Source organism: Hydractinia symbiolongicarpus, chromosome 11, assembly GCF_029227915.1.
Source record: "Hydractinia symbiolongicarpus strain clone_291-10 chromosome 11, HSymV2.1, whole genome shotgun sequence".
Taxonomy (NCBI): Eukaryota; Metazoa; Cnidaria; class Hydrozoa; order Anthoathecata; family Hydractiniidae; genus Hydractinia; species Hydractinia symbiolongicarpus.
In genome coordinates this window covers 8547878-8568377 of record NC_079885.1, presented here as the reverse complement: position 1 = coordinate 8568377, position 20500 = coordinate 8547878, and the positions used below count along the sequence as shown (strand labels likewise).

At 33.8% G+C, this 20500-nt stretch overlaps 2 protein-coding genes across 2 annotated transcripts; both read left to right on the top strand.

Moving 5' to 3' along the window:
- Positions 1 to 1468: 1468 nt before the first annotated feature.
- Positions 1469 to 12036, top strand: LOC130614572 (bromodomain-containing protein 7-like). The gene is made up of 19 exons (XM_057435998.1): positions 1469 to 1584; positions 5838 to 5983; positions 6311 to 6390; positions 6617 to 6703; positions 6812 to 6956; positions 7240 to 7350; positions 7586 to 7737; positions 8090 to 8192; positions 9072 to 9141; positions 9246 to 9356; positions 9481 to 9616; positions 10168 to 10276; positions 10419 to 10464; positions 10539 to 10625; positions 10809 to 10833; positions 10976 to 11094; positions 11177 to 11217; positions 11636 to 11699; positions 11832 to 12036. The coding sequence occupies exons 1-19, from the start codon at positions 1518 to 1520 to the stop codon at positions 11921 to 11923; spliced, it is 1791 nt and encodes a 596-aa protein (XP_057291981.1). The 5' UTR covers positions 1469 to 1517; the 3' UTR covers positions 11924 to 12036.
- A 138-nt stretch (positions 12037 to 12174) lies between these two features.
- LOC130614568 (serine/threonine-protein kinase ULK4-like) lies at positions 12175 to 20214 on the top strand. The gene is made up of 8 exons (XM_057435993.1): positions 12175 to 13039; positions 13778 to 14743; positions 15294 to 15509; positions 16307 to 16449; positions 17253 to 17757; positions 18433 to 18611; positions 18753 to 19055; positions 19288 to 20214. The coding sequence occupies exons 1-8, from the start codon at positions 12358 to 12360 to the stop codon at positions 20149 to 20151; spliced, it is 3858 nt and encodes a 1285-aa protein (XP_057291976.1). The 5' UTR covers positions 12175 to 12357; the 3' UTR covers positions 20152 to 20214.
- The last annotated feature ends 286 nt before the right edge of the window (positions 20215 to 20500 follow it).

Here is a 20500-nt window from a genome sequence, read left to right as displayed (position 1 = left end):
CTTCAAACTCTCAAGAGAACATATATCATCTATCAAACATTAAGATACACCTTTTCACAGTTTACGTTTTTTGCTCATTTTCTATAGTGAAAAAAGAAAGTAAACAGATTGAATTTAATAAGGCTCTGGGCATTATGAATATTTTGCATTTTTCTGAAGAAAAATTCTGAAAAATTTATATGTTAGTGCCAGTAACCTTACTTAAAACATATGTAAATGATTTGTAGCTTTTATTTGCAAAATATTTCACACAAAAATTCTTTCACTTTTCTTCATGGTCAAAGAAGAGCCTTCTTTGACCATGAGCCTTCTTCCACCTTTACAATAATTCAGGAAAACTGACCTTCCATCACAGCTTATTTTGCGATCGGAGGAGGTAAACATCACACTTTTATAAGAGTTTATTAAGGAGAAAACACATTCTTTCGTGATAACTTTTCTTGTCGCGTTTTGTTTTTAGTGAAAGAAACACATAAGTTGTATCTTATTATTATCAACGTTTCCTGAAAATTTGAAAAAAATTGATACAAGGGAAGTTAAGAAACTGAAGAAAACACACTTTTGTCTCCAACAAACTCTTATAAAAACTTGTTTTTTACCTCCTTTCTTCCGATATAGTAAAACGATGGAGAGCCGTATGAACCCATATGTACAATTGAATTATCATAAGGGTGTATTCATAACAGTTTACTTCCATTTTTTAATTCTCAATAAGAGCATTGTAACAAAAGAAAGAGTTATTTAAACAATGGTTTGCTGAAACTGTGAACTCGTGTATTCATGTTTTCAGCTTCGGTTTTATATAAAAATATCTGTAGCATACAAAGGTACTATTTTGCCATGGTACAATTCCGTCATAAGTAAATAAATTCTGTCCACGCCTCATGCGTTTACATCACTTTTATTAATTTACGCCTCTTCTATGAATCCATTTTTAATAAATAAATAATAGACGAGCGAAGCAAACTTCCTTGGATGGCTACACTGTATTTTTTTCAGACTTGTGATTTGCTGATCCAACATCACAAGATTTCATTTTGGTAGATCTAAGGAGATTTACTTTGTAAACCAAATTTTTTTACCTAGGCCATCATAAAGGACATAGAAAATACAATTAGGCTAATTTACCTTGATTACCCAAAATATCTTGGTTCTTTCTCACAGTTAAAGACTTAGCTGTTAAAATTGAAATAATAAAACAAATATACATCGTGATGTTTAGAACACCTAATAACATGAAAAATTTAGCGAGAAATGGAAAGAGCAATTTTTGTTTTGACATTGTCATTGCTTAGAAAATTTAAGAAAGAGTAATAATAAGAACAGGAACCCATTAGTCATTGAAATATTAAATAGTCAAATATTCCCTAAGTTTATGAGTTCTATTTATCTAATTGAGAATTTTATTTTAAATAGCAGTATATATTCAGTTTTTTTCATGCTTTATGTTACAAGTAGGAAACCAGGCCAGTAAGCTATTATCATTTTACCTAATTTTTAGTTCAGGCATTTTAAAAATGGGAAAAAATAAAAAAAAGTCTCTTAAAGAAAAAGACCATAATGAAACAGATGGAGAAATGAAATGTGAGTATTGTTGTATTTATGTTTTGGTATTTTTGCATACAGGTACAATTTCTAATACAGGCAATGTGGATGCAATGTAAATAAGCTTTCTTTGTTTGTTACCATGTTTCTGCATGTGGTGCAGTGGCTTTGTTTGAAGTTCACTGATTGGAGGACTGATTGGGTCTTGCTCACTGCTAGGCAACATGTTAACAATGCACGGAGTAGCAGCATTTCAATTCATTAAAAGAAGTTGTAATTTAGGCATATTTTTAGGAGTTTCCACAAACAGTTCCGAGTACCATAATCAGTCTTGGTCATGAATATTTGCACTTGCATGCGGTGGTACGTACGCCTACACTAATACAGGCGTGCAATACACCTAGCTTATGATTTTGGCATGCAATTTTTACATTCAGGAGAGCGGCAGCGTGAAGTTTTTGAAGCATAGTAGTTGGCAAAAAAATTGCTGACGTAATTTTGTTGTGAAATTTAAATGAATAGTGTTATTATAAAGAACGTAAGGTATAGAGAACATTAAATTTGGCCTCTTCCCTTCATGCTGACATTCTTATGCTTGACTGGTGCATTACACTGAGACTCGAACAAAAGACGGAAGACCATTTGGAACCATGCCATAAATCAGTCTGACCTTCATCGTCACAGAGAATACTGCGAGAACATCGCGCACCCATGCAAGTTAAATATAAGCAGAACATGGGAGAAGTTAGGTGTCCTGTACCTTATAGATACTGTCCAGTAAAAATAAATTGATAAAAAAGTAGCCTGAACTGAATTGCACTTTTCTTTTTTTTGCGAAAATATAAGTGATTATAATTCTAAAGTTTTACAACTAGAATAACATTTCCTTTATGTTTACAAATTTTTCAAATCGCATGTCGTCGAAAGCAAATTTATACCGAAGCCATTCTACATGAAAGGGAGGCTAAAATAATATTTTTCTTGTGACGTAAGCGTTGGGTTCTCGGCGAATCAAAACATTGTAAATAGAAAATGATTGTTTTACTCTGAACAATACTACCAGATTAAATTTAATTTTTTTAATTATTTTACCCCCTTTTTTTTGTCGCAATTTATGAATATTTAATTTCAAAGCATGCAACTCACTTTCAGAGATAGAACTTTATGTCCCTGTCCACACAAACAGAATGTCTGTCTCTACACAAATTAAAGTAGATTTTTTAAGGCTGCTTTATTTTTTGTGCCGATACTGAGACCAGACGCGGGTAAGATAATTTACAAAAGAGTATATCTACACATACATCTGTTGGAGTGCCGATGCTCAAACGCAGGCAGCATCATGCAATGATGAGATGAAAAAATCTGACGCGGCATTACAATTTACAAGTTAAACTCCTTGATGAATCTGAATCATTTTTTGTAATATACCAAACTATCAACTGTTGTTGTCATATCATACATATATCGTACTTCAGAAAACCGACCAGCGAAAGGAGAAATTATAGAAAATACAAACGCATTAAATAAATTGTGTTTTATGTACCTTTATACTTCCTCGACAATTATAAACCTGGTTTCCAGTACCCCTATTCTATTACCAAAACTACCTCAATTAGCGAACAAAAAGAAATACTTGGTTCTGGGTTATTCATATTTATACTTTTTATACCGTAATGCTTCGAATAAACGCCCATTAAACACCCCCAGAAAAAAGATTATACCACACGTGGATTAAAATTGTTTATATAACACTTGGGGCATGAAGAAAAAACCCCAGTAAATTAGGACTGCTATTGTTTCCAATTGTTTTGTCAAATGAAGAAATTATATACAATTAAATCCATGATAAAATGTCTGTTCCGCCTGTAAGTGCAGTCTTGCAGACTTGATTCATCCGTGCTCCGTCGGCGTTCACCTCTGCATAAGTTAAGAACCCCATGGCCGGATTTCTTGTGTAAGACCTGTTACCAGCGACGGAGGGGCAGGCAAAAGAGACTCATGTCTACGTAGTTCTTTTAACTAAGTCGGGAGTCGGTGAATTAGCTAGGATGGTCAAGTTGGCTATGACTAGGCTTGCTTGTGGATGAAAAGGACCAGGACTATTCGATAATTCTGAGATCTAAAAGTGTCTGACCAAGACGGAAATCTATCAACGTTTTGTCCGATGAAAGTTCTAAATGAGCTAAGGACATGGCCGACCAAACTGGAAATGTGACGGGCATTTTGTCTGACAAGACTCCAAAAATTATTTCGAGGGCTGCCATCGCACGCTATAAAATGGGATTTTATAGGTTGATTTTCAAAACTCAATATTTATTTTTCAGGCGTGCGATTAATTGCACGCCTGAAAGGATTTACGCACGCTTCTCCTGAAAAACACTGTTGTTTTTATTTTACAATCAAATATTCTCATTGTGTCAACTTCATTTGTCCGAGAAAAATCAATTTCAGGTATTTCTTCACCTTGTTTGAAGCCAGTATACACCCCATTCGCACTTGGATATTCTCTACATATCTTAGACACAACACAAGATGGTGTAACCCGACAAACTCCTTTTCCCAAGTGGTTATGAACAAACCAACAGAATTGGTGGTATGCCGCATATCGATAAGATCTAAAAATATCATCCTCAAATAAAATTGGAAATACTATAACAACAGAAATTTCAAGAGTGCTAGGCAAAACTGTACAGTCTCCTGTACAGTTTTGCTTTGCATTGAACTGTGCCTGTGACAAGCATTTTCTAAGCATGTCACCGGCGACTTCTGCGATATTCAACTTAATGATGCCCTGACCTTCAGTTCGTAAATAGCATGTGTACAACTTACTTCCTAATCAGTTTATATTAAAACATAGAGAGCTAGTAGGGACAGAACTACTAACTTAAGAAGTACACCATCAGGAAGGTACGTAAATAGGACTTGTACTTCATTTCCATTTGTCATCGTCTTAAGGGGAGCAATACAAGGTTATAATAATTCAATGTAAGAACAAAGAATGTGTTCCCTTTTGCTATGTGGTACAACTAAGTTAAAAAGATGCCAAACCGAATAACATTCAGTATTTCCACAATATTTGAGAAGTAACACAATTTACGATCAGTCTTATAAATTTATTCACACAAGATCTTTTTATCCCACATGAATTACTCCCACAAATTGATTTGTTGTTGCTTGAAATAGTAGAAGCCTGTAAACACAAAGTTAAAGTAAATTTTCTTTTAAGGAAAGTCCTATTTTGTTTTTGGGTAGCTTGTTTGATAAAGTCGTTTTTCAAAATTTTCTCAGTGACTATATTTTAAAAAAGGCATGTTCTTTTCAAGAGGTTCTATTTGCTGGGATTTGTAAAAATTGCAGAAAAGTAGGCGGTATATATAAATCATAATAATTACTAAAGCTAACCCCTTTCCTCTTTGATAAGACTTTCTACTACTCTTCCTTCCCCATTAATCTTTTCTTTCAATAATTTTGCTTATAAAATTTTTGATATATTGAAAGAGAACTACTTTGTTCATCACTAACATACTGCCTGGCAGCGAGTGGGATTCGATCCGCGGTCCCCAGAACTGGGAGTCGCAGACGAACCCACTACACTATGTGCGGCAATATGTTAGCGATGAACAGATAGTTTATCCGGATGGTGTGTATACATAGGTGAATATTTATCATAGCACATCCGTATTTCATTCTCAACAGAGAATGCTTCACCCCGATCAGACCTCTGATCAAGATTGCCACACGTAGTGTAGTGGGTTCATCTGCGGCTCCCAGTTCTGGGGACCGCGGGTCGAATCCCGCTCGCTGCCAGGCAGTATGTTAGTGATGAACAAAGTAGTTCTCTTTCAATATGACTTACACGCATTATAATCGCCCGTCATGATCAGAGGTCTGATCGGGGTGAAGCATTCTCTGTTGAGAATGAAATACGGATGTCCTATGTATGATAAATATTCACCTATATAAAATTTTTGATGTAAACCAACACCCTTTTTACTATCAAGGTCTTACTTTATAACTTCTTAATTATTAAGTTATTTTTCACTTCAATGCTGTAATCTCAAACCAACTTTCATTTTATTATATATGACAATAAATACATGTTAACAAGTCATTCCAGAGTGGTTTAGTATTTATTTTTCTTCCATGGATAAGAGTATGTCAATGCATTTTACCACAAAGTTAGAGGGCTGTTTACAAGGATATGTTTTAATTTTAAGTTGTGTCACGTAAACACTGCTTAAAAGGCTGTTGTTCTAGATGATTTAGAAGTTAATTTCTTTAATTATTTTTAGCTAACAAGGAGAAGCCTTTACCAAAGTTAGTTCTTAAGGTAAAAGAAAAGAAGTTTAAGGCAGAGCACAGTGATGGAGGGAGTGTTGATGGAGAACATAGTCATCATAAAAAGAAGAAAAAGAAGCACAAGCATAAATTGGAAGAGGTGTAACCTTCTATTCTTTCTATTTTCATAAAAGAAATACCGATTTTTAAATACAGTGATGATTAACCATATTAAACACATTTCAGCGATAGTATTAGAGATGTTTAAAATAGCATTCTGGTCAAGATTTTTACTACTCCTTTATTTGGTGTGTGTTGCTGCATCCCTTCTGTATGGAAACGCACCTATCTATACAATCCCTCTTGTAGACTAATGAGCATTAACAGAAGTAAGGGAACTAACAAATGTACAAATAACAAGAAAGGTTTTGCACTGCTCTAGTTGTACTTTTATGATGTTGATATTGTCTTCATGTTAAATTTTTAGGGTGAAAGGAAGTCTCGAAAACGCGAGGCAACAGACCCAATCGAGACAGAGACACCATCTAAAAGAATTCATATAAAAAAGTGAGTTACTATTGAATATCTATTTCCAGTTAAGTCTTTATTTCTTGTTTTTTAAAAATTATATAAATAGAATTTTTTGCTCACATCTATATTATAATACCTGTATACGTCTCTCCGTCACGCATAATGGTACCGCATGCGGTGTAAAAAGGACGGCGTACCCATGGATTTTCCACGGGGAACAGACTAGTATTTTCTAATTATATGAAATCTGCTTTTATTACAGAGAGAAAGAAAAGAAACAAGAAACCAAGGAGCCAAAAATTTCTCCACTAATTTTATGTTTACAAAATTTTCACAGGAACTTACAACGGTATACTTTGGTTATATTTTTTACATCATTTGTGCTTTGTATCCAATTCTAAACTTATATTTATTATTTTGAACATTTTATAATAATATTTGAACATTTTATAATCAGGAAAGATGTATACGGAATATTCACATACCCTGTCACTGATGCTATTGCACCTGGATATTCAAAAATAATAAAAAAACCTATGGATTTTTTAACCATGTCAAAAAAGATTGAAAGTAGTGAATATACATCAGTGGATGAATTTAAAGTAAGTTCCATCGCAGTTTTGTGATGTTTTGAGTCCATTTTTGAAATTCTTGTAATTAAAAATTGTGTTGTTAATGTGCAAGTGAGCATGGCAATGTTATACTAGCAAGGCATTTTCCACAGTTGGGTGGGATTAAAATATCAGGAAGATCTTTACAGGGTTAAAAAATGCAAATGCAAATTCAATAAAAACTGCCATGTGTTTGCCTGTTAGGATTATCCAGATTCTATTTGGGACAAGAGTTTGATTATTCTGTATATAATTAAACCTATATTTATTTTAGCAAGACTATGTTGTAATGTGCAATAACGCCATGTTGTATAATGGCTCAGACACCATATATTTTAAATCTGCTGAAAAGATGTTATCCATTGGTTTAAAGATGCTGTCAAAGGTATACAAGTCTAATCCCTTATGTTTATAAAAATATGAAGAATAAACACAAACTAGTTGTTAGCCCATAGAAAAATCCCCAATTTCACCTGTCATTACGTATTCCGGTCCTCAAATTATCAACCGTATATATCCATGGTATTAATATTCGTACATCCTAAGCACAAAGTAGTGATTTTTAAACAGAACAGGGGTATTAATATAGAGGACTTTATATCTCGTTCGTTATATTTTAGGAAAAAATGAAAAAAGTAAACAAGTCAATTGGAGTAAATTGTTCTGATTCGGAAGATGATGTTGTGTTAGTTGATGAGTCAGCTGATGTCAACATTGATTCAGTGTACAGTGCAAATGAATCTCCTCTCAAGAAAACACCTGAAAAAAAAAGGTTTGTTCACGTAATTTATTAGGAATGAATTAAATTTAAACAATGTTCAATGACACGATGATTTGACTGGAATCATGATCATTTAAAAGAGCAATACCAAATAATATTGGCGAGCATAAAAGTACCCAAGCTTGTAAGGGCAATACGTAACAGAGTTTAAAATTAAAAACACAGCACACAATACCAGAGAATATTGCCCACTATAATGTAAGTTCTAGCTAATCATCCATGTTGCATCATTTTCACAAATATTGATAAAATATCTTACCCACTTAATAATGGGAAAGAGTTGGTAAGAATGCTTAAAGTTTTAATTATGTAAATGTAAATGTAATGATTTATTCTAAACCAGGCGAGAAAATAGTAAATCATCAGCATCATCAATCACGGCAGCAGCCCTTGCTGCAGCACGCGAAGCAAGACAAAAGTTACTGAAGAAACATCCAAAACAGTATGTAAGTAGCAAAGATATATTTTGTTTGTATAACAACAACATATTTTTGTGGATTTTTGTATATATTTTGACATTTATCATCATTCTTGGCTTATTATCTGTTTTTCATGCTAGCATTGGTTGGATAGGGTAAATTAATAACCCTCTTCCAAACTAATCTGGACTATGTTAGATCCAAACTCAAATTCTTCTGCATCAAGTCTGTCCTTATTTCCTCCTGCCAAGTCTTTCTCAGTCTACCTCTGGCCTTATCGGGGAACTATTAAGTCTCTGCACTTTCTTACCCAATTGTCCTTCTCCATTCTTTCCAAGTGTCCCAACTCAAGTCAATCTTCTTATCCGGATAACATCTTTAATGCTACAGATACCTAGCCTGCTTCTTAGCTCATTTGAACTCTTTTTCTCTCTGCCTGGCATTATACATACACTTAATCAGTCTCCTATCATTTCTTTCTAAACAGTCAACATCTTCCTGCTTCACTGTAAATATTAATAAAGTTTGCAACATGTCAAATACATTAACAGTTGAGAAATCATTTTATATGTATCCCCAAAATTGCAACTCAGAAGAGATACTGGATTAACTGTTTCAGCTATTTATCCAATGTTATTATTAATTTGCAGATTCAAGCGTTTGTTAAATTAAAGATGGCATTTTCTGAATTAAAACTATATTAAACGCTGACAGCTTTAACCAAGAACACCTTGATGGAAAGCTGATTTTACAAGAGGCAAAAGCAATATGTCAATGCATTAAATTCTAGCCTTGAGATAAAAGAATAAATTAAAACTAGAATAATTGGATTAATCATGTTGATAGCTTTTTTTGATAATCTTTTTCTATTGGATATATTTTTTGCCATGAATTATCTTTTTACAGTATGGTTACCTATCGAAAGATGATAAAGGAAATAATTCGTTTAACATACTAAACCCAGACACTTCGGAAGGTATGTGAATTCAAAACTTACAACCTTGTCCTTATACTCATATCTGTTTTTCAAGTTTTCTCGTTATTGTAAAATTAGCTTCTGAAATGTCGATTTTTGTTTAGCTGACAAGTCTGTGCCTGCAAATATTGGTAAAATAGCAGGAAAGCTAGCAACTGGAATTGTCCCATCACAAGCTGTACATAAGGAGGACAAGAAATATAAAGTAATTCCAGGTAAGATGCATTGTTAAACTTCAGAATTTGAATAAAAAAAGCTTGTGTTTTTTGTTAATACAATTTTATGTGGCAAAATAGTTTCTAGCAACTATCTGCCATATTTTTTGTTTTGTTTTTCTAGTCAGTTATCTATTGTATGGTCCATATGGGAGTTTTGGACCTACACATGACTCATCACTATCAAATATGACAAAAGAAGAAAGCTCTCTGTTACTGCAAACATATGGAACTGAGACTGGTGTAGCTTATGCAAAAAGGTGTGTTAACTTATCATAAAGCTTTAGGGGGAATCCAGAAATCTAAAATGGCAACTTTTAAATCCCAAATGAATATTTCATTAAGGTGGTTTGAGGTATTAAAGAAAACTTATTTCTTCATATTTTGCATGAAATAGGTTATAAGTTCCATATTTGGGGGTAAATATAGTTAGCTTCATTAATAAATTGGGAAATTCAATTGTAAAATAGCTGTTCAACAGCTACTGAAGTACACTATAAGCTTGCTCAATAGTGTACTTCAAAACACACAAAATGAAATAATAGAATAGTGTTGTTGTTTTTATTTTTAATTAAAAAATACTTCCTTCTGCTTCTCTCTTAAATAAGCACTAATGTTAATAAGTTCTACCCACAAATGAGTGTTCTATTCTTGGGCACCTATTATAAAATTCTAATAAAACCATGGACTATTGGTACATTACAGAATTTGTATTTTTCAGAAAATTACATGATGACAACTTGATATTTTCGTTAGGAGTCTATATTATTCGTTTCATGTTTGTTTATGGTAATTATTTTTGTTTTCCTAGCTTGCTACAATTCACAAAAGATTCTGTATTTGCTCATGACTATGTGGACCGCCTGCTTGATACTCTAACGAATGGTCAACATGCCAAACTTTCCAAGTCATCCAAAGATGTAAGAAATTATTGTGATAGGTTGTGGTTTATTGAAAGAAAATTTGAATGTATCTGCTTTAAAAGATAAGCTTGTTTTTTTCAGTAACTCCTAGTATTTATATTTGTTTCATCTACACTGTTTTCATGTAATTCTTTCACAGAAATTGTCAGGTCAAGTTGAATCAAGAGAAAATAGTGTTGCAAATGGTTAGTATTTTTTTTTTTACTTTTGTCACTCATGGTAGAAATGGGACTTTTTTTAAAGTAATTTAATTTTTTAGGTACTCCAGAAGAAAAAGTGACTGTTGACGTTGATTCATTAAAAACACTTAATGAGATTGGTATAGATGTTTCGTTTCTTGATATGTGTAAGTTTTACTTAAATATGTGTACTTTTGTACTCATAAATTTAATAGGGCATGTATGTGAAATTTGTTTAAGGTTGTTTTTAAACCCATTTATTGCTTCCCACTTAGTGCTTCATACATTTTTTAGTGTCAGTATATTTTTTCCATCCTTCCAGCATTCACTATTTTCGTTATTTTTTTTAGTCACCAATCAAAAAGAAACGAACAGGTTGGGTATAGAAAATGAATTATTTGCATTCGCTCAATTAAACTTCGCTGGCAAACAATTTCTTTAACTTGAATGAAGAAAAATCTTTAACACAGTTATATCTTAATCATGCAAGATAAAATTGTGTTCTTTTCTATTATAGTATTAAAGACAAACTTGGTGAAAATGCTACATTGTTACAAGACTTGAAAGAGACTCAAAATGACCGGCTAGTAAAGCAAGCTGACGTTTCAACTATCTCTGAAAAAGAACAAAATATTGGTGAGAAGAAATGAACTTTGTTACCTCTTTTTAAATTTTCCCACAAACATAATTCATTAACATGTTTTTAATCTTTTTGTAGCTACTTCACTAACAGACAATTTGAAAGAACTTATTAGCATGGTAAGTGGTTTTGAACGTACTGAACATCTATACATCTACCCGTCAATTTGACCATCCAAGAAGTGTTGAATGTCTGGCAATTATTTTTATGTAGGTCATACAGGCTGCCTCAAAAGTTTAAATTCTTTCATTTGATCATTCTTCAGTTTTCCATAAAAATTGATACAAACATATGAAAATATACTTTTTTCAAGAAATACAATTATGTTTTTGTTTATAACCCTAAATTTCACTTTTTTTGCTGTTTGTTAGAGGACTTCAACTTTAACTACCAAATTCAATATGTGCAAAATAGTTTTTTTTCTTGCTGCATAAAAATAAATAAATGCTAATGTTAGTACAAATAAGGTAATGACAAAAGTCATCAAAAGTTACCAAGATTCTGTACAAGCATTTTTTTCAAACATTTTGTTTGTAGGTTGCCCCTGCAGATGTTGTGTCAAGCCAAGCTGTGCAGAAAGCAATTGGAAACCCAAAAACTGGTAATTAATTTGTGACCAAACAAATTTATCATTATCTTTATCCGTCTTGTCCTTAAATATCATCCATTCTTCTGTCAAATCTTTTTAAGACCAAACACATTTGTTTGATTTATACTATATTGACTTTGTTAGGTTTACCAACAAATTTTGACGGTACAGCTGATGGTAAAACAGTTTGTGGTAACCAGGAAAATATAGAAGAACACACTAAAAATAATACATAATCATCCTTCAGTAGAAGAACTTTCTTGTAAATTTATTTAAGAATATAAATATTTTTATTGATAAAATTACATTTTCATGTAAAACATGTGAAAAAGATCTTTGTTTACCCTGATACCATATCTTTTTTAAAGTTACTCTTATAGCCTTACATTCACGCAATTAATATTTGACTGGCGGCTTTCTGGCACAACGTTCGTTTCCAGTCTCTTTTTGTTTTACTGTTAGGAATATAATTTAAAGTTTAGCATTTTTGTGGGGTTAATTTTGTTAATCTCTGTTTACATTCTGTTTATGTTGTTATGAGGAACCTTTAATAGCAATTTGACGCACAAAACATCTAACACTGTCAAAAATATTTTGTCATTTAGAAAGTTATAAAAAATAATGAAAACATAGTCAAGAATATCAACTTAAATTTAAAAATTAAAATGCAATGGAAAACTTTGTGCTGTATGATGAGATAGGAAGTGGTAACCAGCGAACGGTGTACAAAGGCCGGCGAAAAGGTACCATTGAATACGTTGCCATACATTGTATAGAGAAAAACAAACGTCAGCAAATACAGAATAATGTTCGTATATGCCACGAGCTGGAACACAAACATGTGGTGCAATTTTACGAGTGGTACGAAACCAGCAATCACTTATGGCTTGTGGTAGAGCTATGTACAGGTGGCTCTCTGCAAAATGTTTTAAAAGAAGACTCATATCTTCCAGAAGATACCGTAAAACAATTTGGAAAAGATATAGTGGCTGGTTTAGCTTATTTACATTCGCTTGATATAATTTATTCAGATTTGCGACCGTCCAAGATTTTACTAGATGGTGATGGAACTTTGAAATACAGTAATTTTTCATTAGCACGTGTACAAGGGCAAGCTGACATACTTGATCAATTTACTGATAGCTTGACTGGTGAGAACGAAACACCTGGCTCACCTTTCTATATGGCGCCTGAGGTGTTAAAAGGAGAAGTATGTTCTAAAGAAAGCGATCTCTGGTCGTTAGGGATTGTGTTATATGAGATGTTTACTGGTGACACTCCTTTTAAGGCAAGGCTGTTTGAGAAAATGTGTGAGGAAGTTTTTGAGGCGAAGATTACATATCCCATGCAAGGTATTTACCTGTCTTGTTGTTTAAATAATTCTATTGTTTAATTGTGTTAAGATTTTGCAATTTTTGTTTTCTATAACGTAAATCGAGCTTTTAGAGAATCGAGCTCAACTGCGGTCGTTTAGAAAATTGAGCTCTATAGTGGTCATTTGCGGAGTTAAGCTCTACTGCGCTCATTTGGAGAACAGCTTTTAATTTTTTTAAAAAAGGATATTTACTTTGCTGACAATTTAAAAAAGTCAGGAAATTTAACTCAAGTTTTAAAAATACCTTGAGGAAAATTAAGGTAGAATTAGATTATATATTCCTGTGCAGGAAACACAAATTAAGCATAAGAATTCACCCTCTGTGACATGTCACCAATAGTTTACTGTTGTCGTATGTTTTGTATATAAAATGTTATATGGTTTTGAATTTAAAATATCTATTAAAATGGCAAAACAGATTATGGTTTTTAGTTTGATCAGTACTGGAATTTTGAACTACTTAGCGTTTTATCATATCCGATTGTTTTGGAATTTTCACAGAGTTTTAGTGGTTTAGAAGGTAGGTAAGAACATAGAGGAGGGAGGGGGAGGGAGGTTTATTATGTGCGCTCACTTCAACTGTTTGAGAAATATCAGCTTTTTTACGTTAAGTGAAACAATTCAGAATCAAGGTAGTTGTGGGGTAGCCATTATATATACCAAAATATTTAGCTTTTTCTGGTCATTTTTTTGTCTTTTCCCCTTTTACATTTAGGACAAAATGGTACGTATAAAAAAGCATCGGAAAACTTGTACATGTTAATCCAGGGTTTGTTACAGAAAGAGTCCGGCCAAAGAATTGATTGGCTCGAACTTTGTTTACATCCATTTTGGGATGGCGAGTTAAGTTACCTCGCTGATTCATTTGAAAATATGAGAACTTCAAGAAGCGTCTTGAGTGATACAAGTGTCGTTTCTCAAGATGAAACGCCGGAAGAACGATCGGCACCAGGTGTAAATAACAGACCAGAAACAGTTCCTAAAGTTAATTTCACTAAAAATTTACAAACTAGATCACTTCACGTGCCAGATGAAAAGACTTCCGTGATCTCATCTGTAAAGTCTGAACGAGACGAAAGCAAGCAAGCATGGCAAGGTGGTACGTATAAAATTGAACGAGGGCTTGCGGTGATGGATCTAACTGAATCTACACCCACTACGACCGAAGAGAGCAACGATATTTCGTATTCTAAAGCTAGAGAAACGCCACAACTCCTCCAAAGAAACACTGAGATGGAGTTAAACCAATCTACTGGGTCGACGGCAGATGTTCTGCAACGTGTTGATGGCATGAACTTAAGTGTAATTGATCTTCTCTACCATACTAGCGATTTAATTGTTACTCCTATCGCAGAAAACACAAAATTACGAAAAATTCCCCCATTAAAATGGGAGGCAAGTTCACTTGGGTTTTTATCTTTAAATCTTGATAAAATAGGCGATTATAGTAGAGAAGAGATAAATAAACAATTAACATTGTTGTTCGCAACTTATTCGCAACCCGCGAAAAATTCAGCGCAAAGCAAGTCGGGATTGCGACAGAAAATGAATATACTGGCCTATTTAAATACGCTGTCGAAAGTAGAAGATGTCTCGAATGCTATAATTGAAGAAAATCATATCCAACATTTGTTGAGTGATTTAAAGATGTCTGGACAGTTCGATCTTAAAACTAGAACAGGTATGCTACTTTCAATGTCATTTTATGTGTCAGCGATGTTGTGATAGGTGTAAACTCTGGTGTATATAGGTGTTAAACTGCAAAACTATTTTTTTCCTTTAATTTTTGCTAAATAACACGGTTTCTCTTTTTCTCTCAGGAATGTCAGGAATTGTCAAAATATTAGAAAAAGTCAGAATATTAGGAATTTCTTTGATATCTCAGCAAAATGTCAAAAAATTTTGGTTTTAATGGTCCTTCCAGAAACGTTGTCAGATTTTTAAAAAGTTGCCAAGAATTAAATTTTAAAGGTTGACAATGCCGAGTTACGCGACTCACAATTTACTGTTCTTTTAAAATTTCTCAAATTTTTATAATGTAAAAAAGGAAATAGAATTATTTTTGTTTGCTTTTCTATTGTTTTTTTTATACAAACATAAATTATAGATAGCACTCATCGTCATAAATTATCATAAAATGTTTAAATTTTGCAGAATTAAATTTCGCGATTGAGCTAAAATCGTAAGCGTATTTTATCGGTTTTATTATGTATGAATAATTTTCTTTCCAGGTAGAGTTTTAGGTGTTATAGCTAGCTGCGTGACGTACATATCTCCATCATTTAACATGGCTGAAGTATTTTCTGTGGTAGCTGATCAAATCAAACAAAACTTTCGCAACAGTCATCTGAAACAGTCTCTCTTACCTGCAATAGGAGAGTTTCTTTTTTATGCTGCTACTCAAGAAGAAAGTGAAGATAGGGTATTGCAAAACTGGGAGCCTTCAGGTATATATATATATACATATGTATATTGAACAACCACTAACGTAAATTATAGCTTCGAGAGAGAGCATGGAAACGCTTTGCATATTGAATTATTAAGTGAACGAAGGCAAATGAACTAGTGGTGTATATCTCCTTATTTCTCCATCATACCACATGTTGTTAGAGTAGTCAAGGTACAAGTAATCGAGTTATTGGTATTTAAGGTTTGGGCAATCAAGGTACTGATGATCTTTTGTGTTTATTTCTGAAAGAAGGAGATATTCTTTATCATCAGTTGTGCCTGCAGCTCATGCAAAAGTAAATGATCTGTTTTGTTTTAACTATGTGGCATTTTTTTGTGCGAATTCTTTATAAAACGAACCGAAGACGGACTGAGAATGCTGGTAACCATGGAAACAAAAACTCGCAGTCTTGGTTCAGTTCATTTTCGAAAGTTCGTATTGGTATCCCAGGTACGGATACTCGAGGTATGAAAAGTGTAAGTGCATACACTAAAGTAAGAACTTAAGTGAAAATCAAAGTTGTTAAAATTACAAATTTAGCTAAAAAAGATACAAACCTCCCAATTTATTTTCAGTTTTATGTTGATGGTAAACCTTACCTTAAATTTTTTAACTACTTGACTTGTTACTCCTTTTGATGTGTCGTCTTTTTCGGCATTGTCTCAATTTTCATCATTCGAAAAATATCATTAACATTTTGGAAATGAAAGATACCTAGAATGACAGTACCCAGGGTTGTTGGTGTTTCAACATAGAGTATTGACTCGCTTATTTTCTTGTTTTATCTTTTCAAAGGGGCTGTGTTTACGATTATCAACAAATGTTTACAACAAACAGATGATTACGTCACAAGACTTATCGCTGCCAAAACCATCGAAAATATTGTCAGCACAACTGGAAGATATTGTAAAAAGTTTTTAACCAATGAGGTTGGACTGGTGAGTTCTTTATCATGACTTCAGGGGCCCGTGGATAAATCCACGGGTTCACCTGTCCTTTATTTACCTCATTTTGTTTATCTTGCTACTGCGGTTACCTTCTCGCGTGACAGACAGACAGACGTATACGGGTATTATCATATAGATTCTTTGGAATAAAGGTTCAATTGAAACGAGACTACTTTATTGGGAGTAATATTCTCTCTCTCATTAACTCAAAAGGGCAAATATATCTGATTAACAGACAGATTTTATCACACTGGCTGAATTCTGGTGAATCTCTCATAGAATATATTCTAAGAAGCGGACTATCAATTACCGGACACTCCTATAAACAGACAATTTTTATACACAAAATGAGTATTTTTGAACTTTGTTCTTTCTAATAATTAGATACTTGATGTAAATGATGCAACTGCTCTGTTCACCCTTTTGCTAACAACTTCAGCTATAAAAAAACCAAAACATATACCGACTTATCGAGTATAAGCCTGAAAATATCAACTTTTCAAAAGGTAAACAACTAATTAGCGGTCAGTTGCATCAGTGTTGTCTGCTAATTAGGGAGACTGTTCTGTATATTTTTGCTGTAATTCACGGATTTTTTTAAATCTGCGAAAAAAGTTCCGTGAAAAATATTACTTGGACATAATTGCGAAAGTAAATCCCTAAAAAAAAGATTTTTACTCCCAACCGTAAATCGAGATTGGCCTCAACCGCGGAAACCGAGGTATTTGCAATGACGACAACTTTGCAGTAAAATGCAAACAAACTTTAATTGTATAATCGTTTTTTATCCCAAGGGTGTTTGGAATTTGTTTATTCACGCAGCTTCCGACATCGAGAAAGTGACAGCGTCATCGTGTTTATGTCGTATCTCCATGCATAGCGCGACTGTCGTCCAACATGTATCAGACCGAGCTGGTTTAAACAAATTCCAAGATGGGCTGTTTTCTGGTACGCCGAAATCTCAACAAGCCTTTGTAACTATCTTTGTTGCACTTTTATCAAGTTCCATACATGCGAAAAGGATTACGCAAGATCATAATTTAATTCAACAACTTATCCACAATCTTGAATCAGCCTCGCCTGTGCTACGCGGGAAAATCTACCTTCTTCTTGCTGAAATGTGTGTTCGATCGCATGATGTATTGCTTCTGTGTTGTGAATCGCGGTTGATTATGTTCATTGAAAGAGACAGCAAGAAAGTGGCTGGCAAAGAGCACAGTGATTTACTGGTTTATGTGCATCAATGTTTGGCTATGATTGTGCGTACTATTGTTGACATACAACCACAGATAATTGAAGGTAGGTTTCCCTCACTGCACATGCCTGATATGAGTGGTTTCTATTTGTTTTCGCTACTAACGAGCTTCCTGAACACTCTTTTGTTTTGACACCTGTCAGGGAGATTGCGGCGGTGAAGTCGCCTGATGATTGGTAGCAATGTTAATTGTTTCTTAAGGTTTATTTTTACGCGCTTGCTCATGATTTTTAAGTTGTTGAAAATTGATCTTACTTCTAGCGTACTGAATAATCAGGGGGTTGGAATAAACGAGGTGGTTAGGAAATTTGTTGAAAATTAGTAATTGGAGTATAGGAGTATTTTCTCATGGTCTTTAATGTATTAAAAGGGCTACGGAACGGCTGTCGGTTTTCGACTTTAGTGACTTACACGAAAGTCGAGCTGATGGCGGCGAAAAACAATAATGGCTATTTTCCCGGCATGTATGTAATTTACAGACTTGAACATATATCTAGAATTTTTATCTTCTCTTTGTAATATACTTTTAGAAAAAAATATTAAACCAGCGAACAAAGTGCGCTGGTATGTTCATTGCGCGAAACGCGTTTGCCGGATTTTTAATATGTGCGTGGAATATACGCAATGTAACTTGAGAAAACAATGTTGCTTATCTGAAGGATTTTTTTACAATCGAATCTCACCTGGATGCATGTTATTGTTTACATATTACTGTTTAGGTGTTCTGCACATTTTGAGCATGATTAGTGGACGTCGTCATCCAAACGTTGCTCAAACAAAACAACTCAAGTTGCATCTACCTTTGTTATCTGTCGTTCTTCACATGGTGACCAGTTCAGTGTTTCGGAAGAGATTTGTTGATCGAAAATTTATTTATCATTTAGGGAGTTTGTTAAAGGTGAGGGAAGCAAAAGTATTTTTTATGTTGTCGTTGTTGTCGTTGTCGTTGTTTCTGTTGCTGCTGCTGTTGTTATTGTTATTGTTGTTGTTGTTGTTGTTGTCATATGCTATATCTATTGTTTACGTTTGTTTTTTACAGCAAATAAAACAGATGGACGATGGTGAAATCAATTTATCCGGCAGCAACACAAAACAACACGCTGAGCAGGCCACGTCAAACGTGTTTTCCATCATCGAATCCATTACTCAGCATCCTCCAATTCTACTGACCAACATGGCACATGTAGTGACGGATATTCTGCCTGTCCTTGCATCGTTTGACAGCAGTGAAGATGGAAACTTGAGGATGTTGTCGTTAAAGTTGTTTACAGATATTTCAGCGTTGTGTTTAGAAAATGAAGAGGAGGAAGAAAGAACTGGTTTTATCATGGATTTACACAAGGTGAGAAAAGGAATGTTCATTCACAGCTTACTTTTGTTTATCTGCTATCAAGTTTATTTATTTACTTCTGCTTTTGTAGTTATTGGCTTTATTTTGAGCACTATCTATCCTGAACATCTCCTTATCTCTCAAACAAATATTTTTGTCCCTCCCTATCAAATATCCCGGTCCCTTGACAGTTCAAGATAAAAGGATTCCACTGTACTTTAAAACTTCATTTACTTATCTATAGATATTGATGGAGCATTTTATTCCCGAGCTGCAAAACCTTCTTCAAGATCAGCATCCGATCCCATCATATTGTTTAAAACTGTTACATGCATTTACCGAAAAATTTCCTAATGTGTTCCGGGATTTAATTGAAAACGATATAATACAAAACTTGCTGTCCGTACTACGCAGTTACCAAGGCGCTATAAATAGCTCTGTTTTGCAATGTGCTGTTGGCATTTTGAATAATCTCGTCTCTAAAAACGAAGTGGATTTTATGCGTGCCTATAAAAACGGAATAATTGATTACGTTTCGGCAGCATTCGTGGAAGTAGCTTCGTGTATCGAAGATGATGCTAATGTAAGCAATGTGTCTTCATTGTTGCTGCAATTGTTAGATACATTGCAGCATGTGTTGAGAAATATCGAACTTGCTGTGAAAAATGTTCTGTCGAATAAACCTGCGGACAATATGGTTAGCAAAATCGAAGTAGAGGATTTGTTACAAGAAAGTAAAGTTTTGTCTGAGTTAAACGGTATTCTTCTGAATTTGTTGGTTTATGATGACACAGATGTTCAAAAGTGGGCGTGCCGTTGCTTGTACCTCTCAGCTGAATTGTTTGGAGGGGACGTGGAATGTTTCTCAGGAGATAATCTACAATGTGTTTGTCAATATTTAAAACAAAGTACAGGTAAACAACAAAAAGTAATGTTGAGGATATTGAAACGATTAGTGACATGTAATGACGACATTAAGACTATCTTCAGTGGTAGTAAAGAGTTAACACAAATGTTGTCACAGCTGGCTAATGTTAATTCAGATGAGACTGATGAGAAAGGCGTAAAAATAATCAGTAGAGAACTCCTCGAACTTATCAAATTATAATAATATGTATTCATGATGTTAATTTATTTATACAGTTAAATATATTTCTATTAAATATTAAAATTGGTGTATTTGTTTTATCAATAACGCAACGTCGTTAAAATCTATGGGTGGGTGGTTGAAACGGGGACGCAACAATACAACCCAATTTCTGTGAATCGGAGAGTTTTTCATTTGATGGAAGAACTGTTTGCGGTTTTCAGGTTTTATTATTAGATTATCCCTTGAACTTATTTGCTAAGGTTTATTTCAGAAATTTACTGCTTGAGTCCCCGGAATATAAAAATTTTGTGAATCAACTGAACCGATTGTCCACTCTTTCATAGAAAGAAAGGGCTGGAGGAAGGAA

Coding starts and splice junctions, on each gene's coding strand:
- LOC130614572 (XM_057435998.1), top strand. CDS start 1,518: ATGGGAAAAAATAAAAAAAAGTCTCTTAAAGAAAAAGACCATAATGAA. Junction 5,984..6,310: donor ACAAGCATAAATTGGAAGAG/GTGTAACCTTCT, acceptor TTAAATTTTTAG/GGTGAAAGGAAGTCTCGAAA. Junction 9,617..10,167: donor GGTGTAGCTTATGCAAAAAG/GTGTGTTAACTT, acceptor TTGTTTTCCTAG/CTTGCTACAATTCACAAAAG.
- LOC130614568 (XM_057435993.1), top strand. CDS start 12,358: ATGGAAAACTTTGTGCTGTATGATGAGATAGGAAGTGGTAACCAGCGA. Junction 13,040..13,777: donor GATTACATATCCCATGCAAG/GTATTTACCTGT, acceptor TTTTACATTTAG/GACAAAATGGTACGTATAAA. Junction 14,744..15,293: donor CGATCTTAAAACTAGAACAG/GTATGCTACTTT, acceptor TTTTCTTTCCAG/GTAGAGTTTTAGGTGTTATA.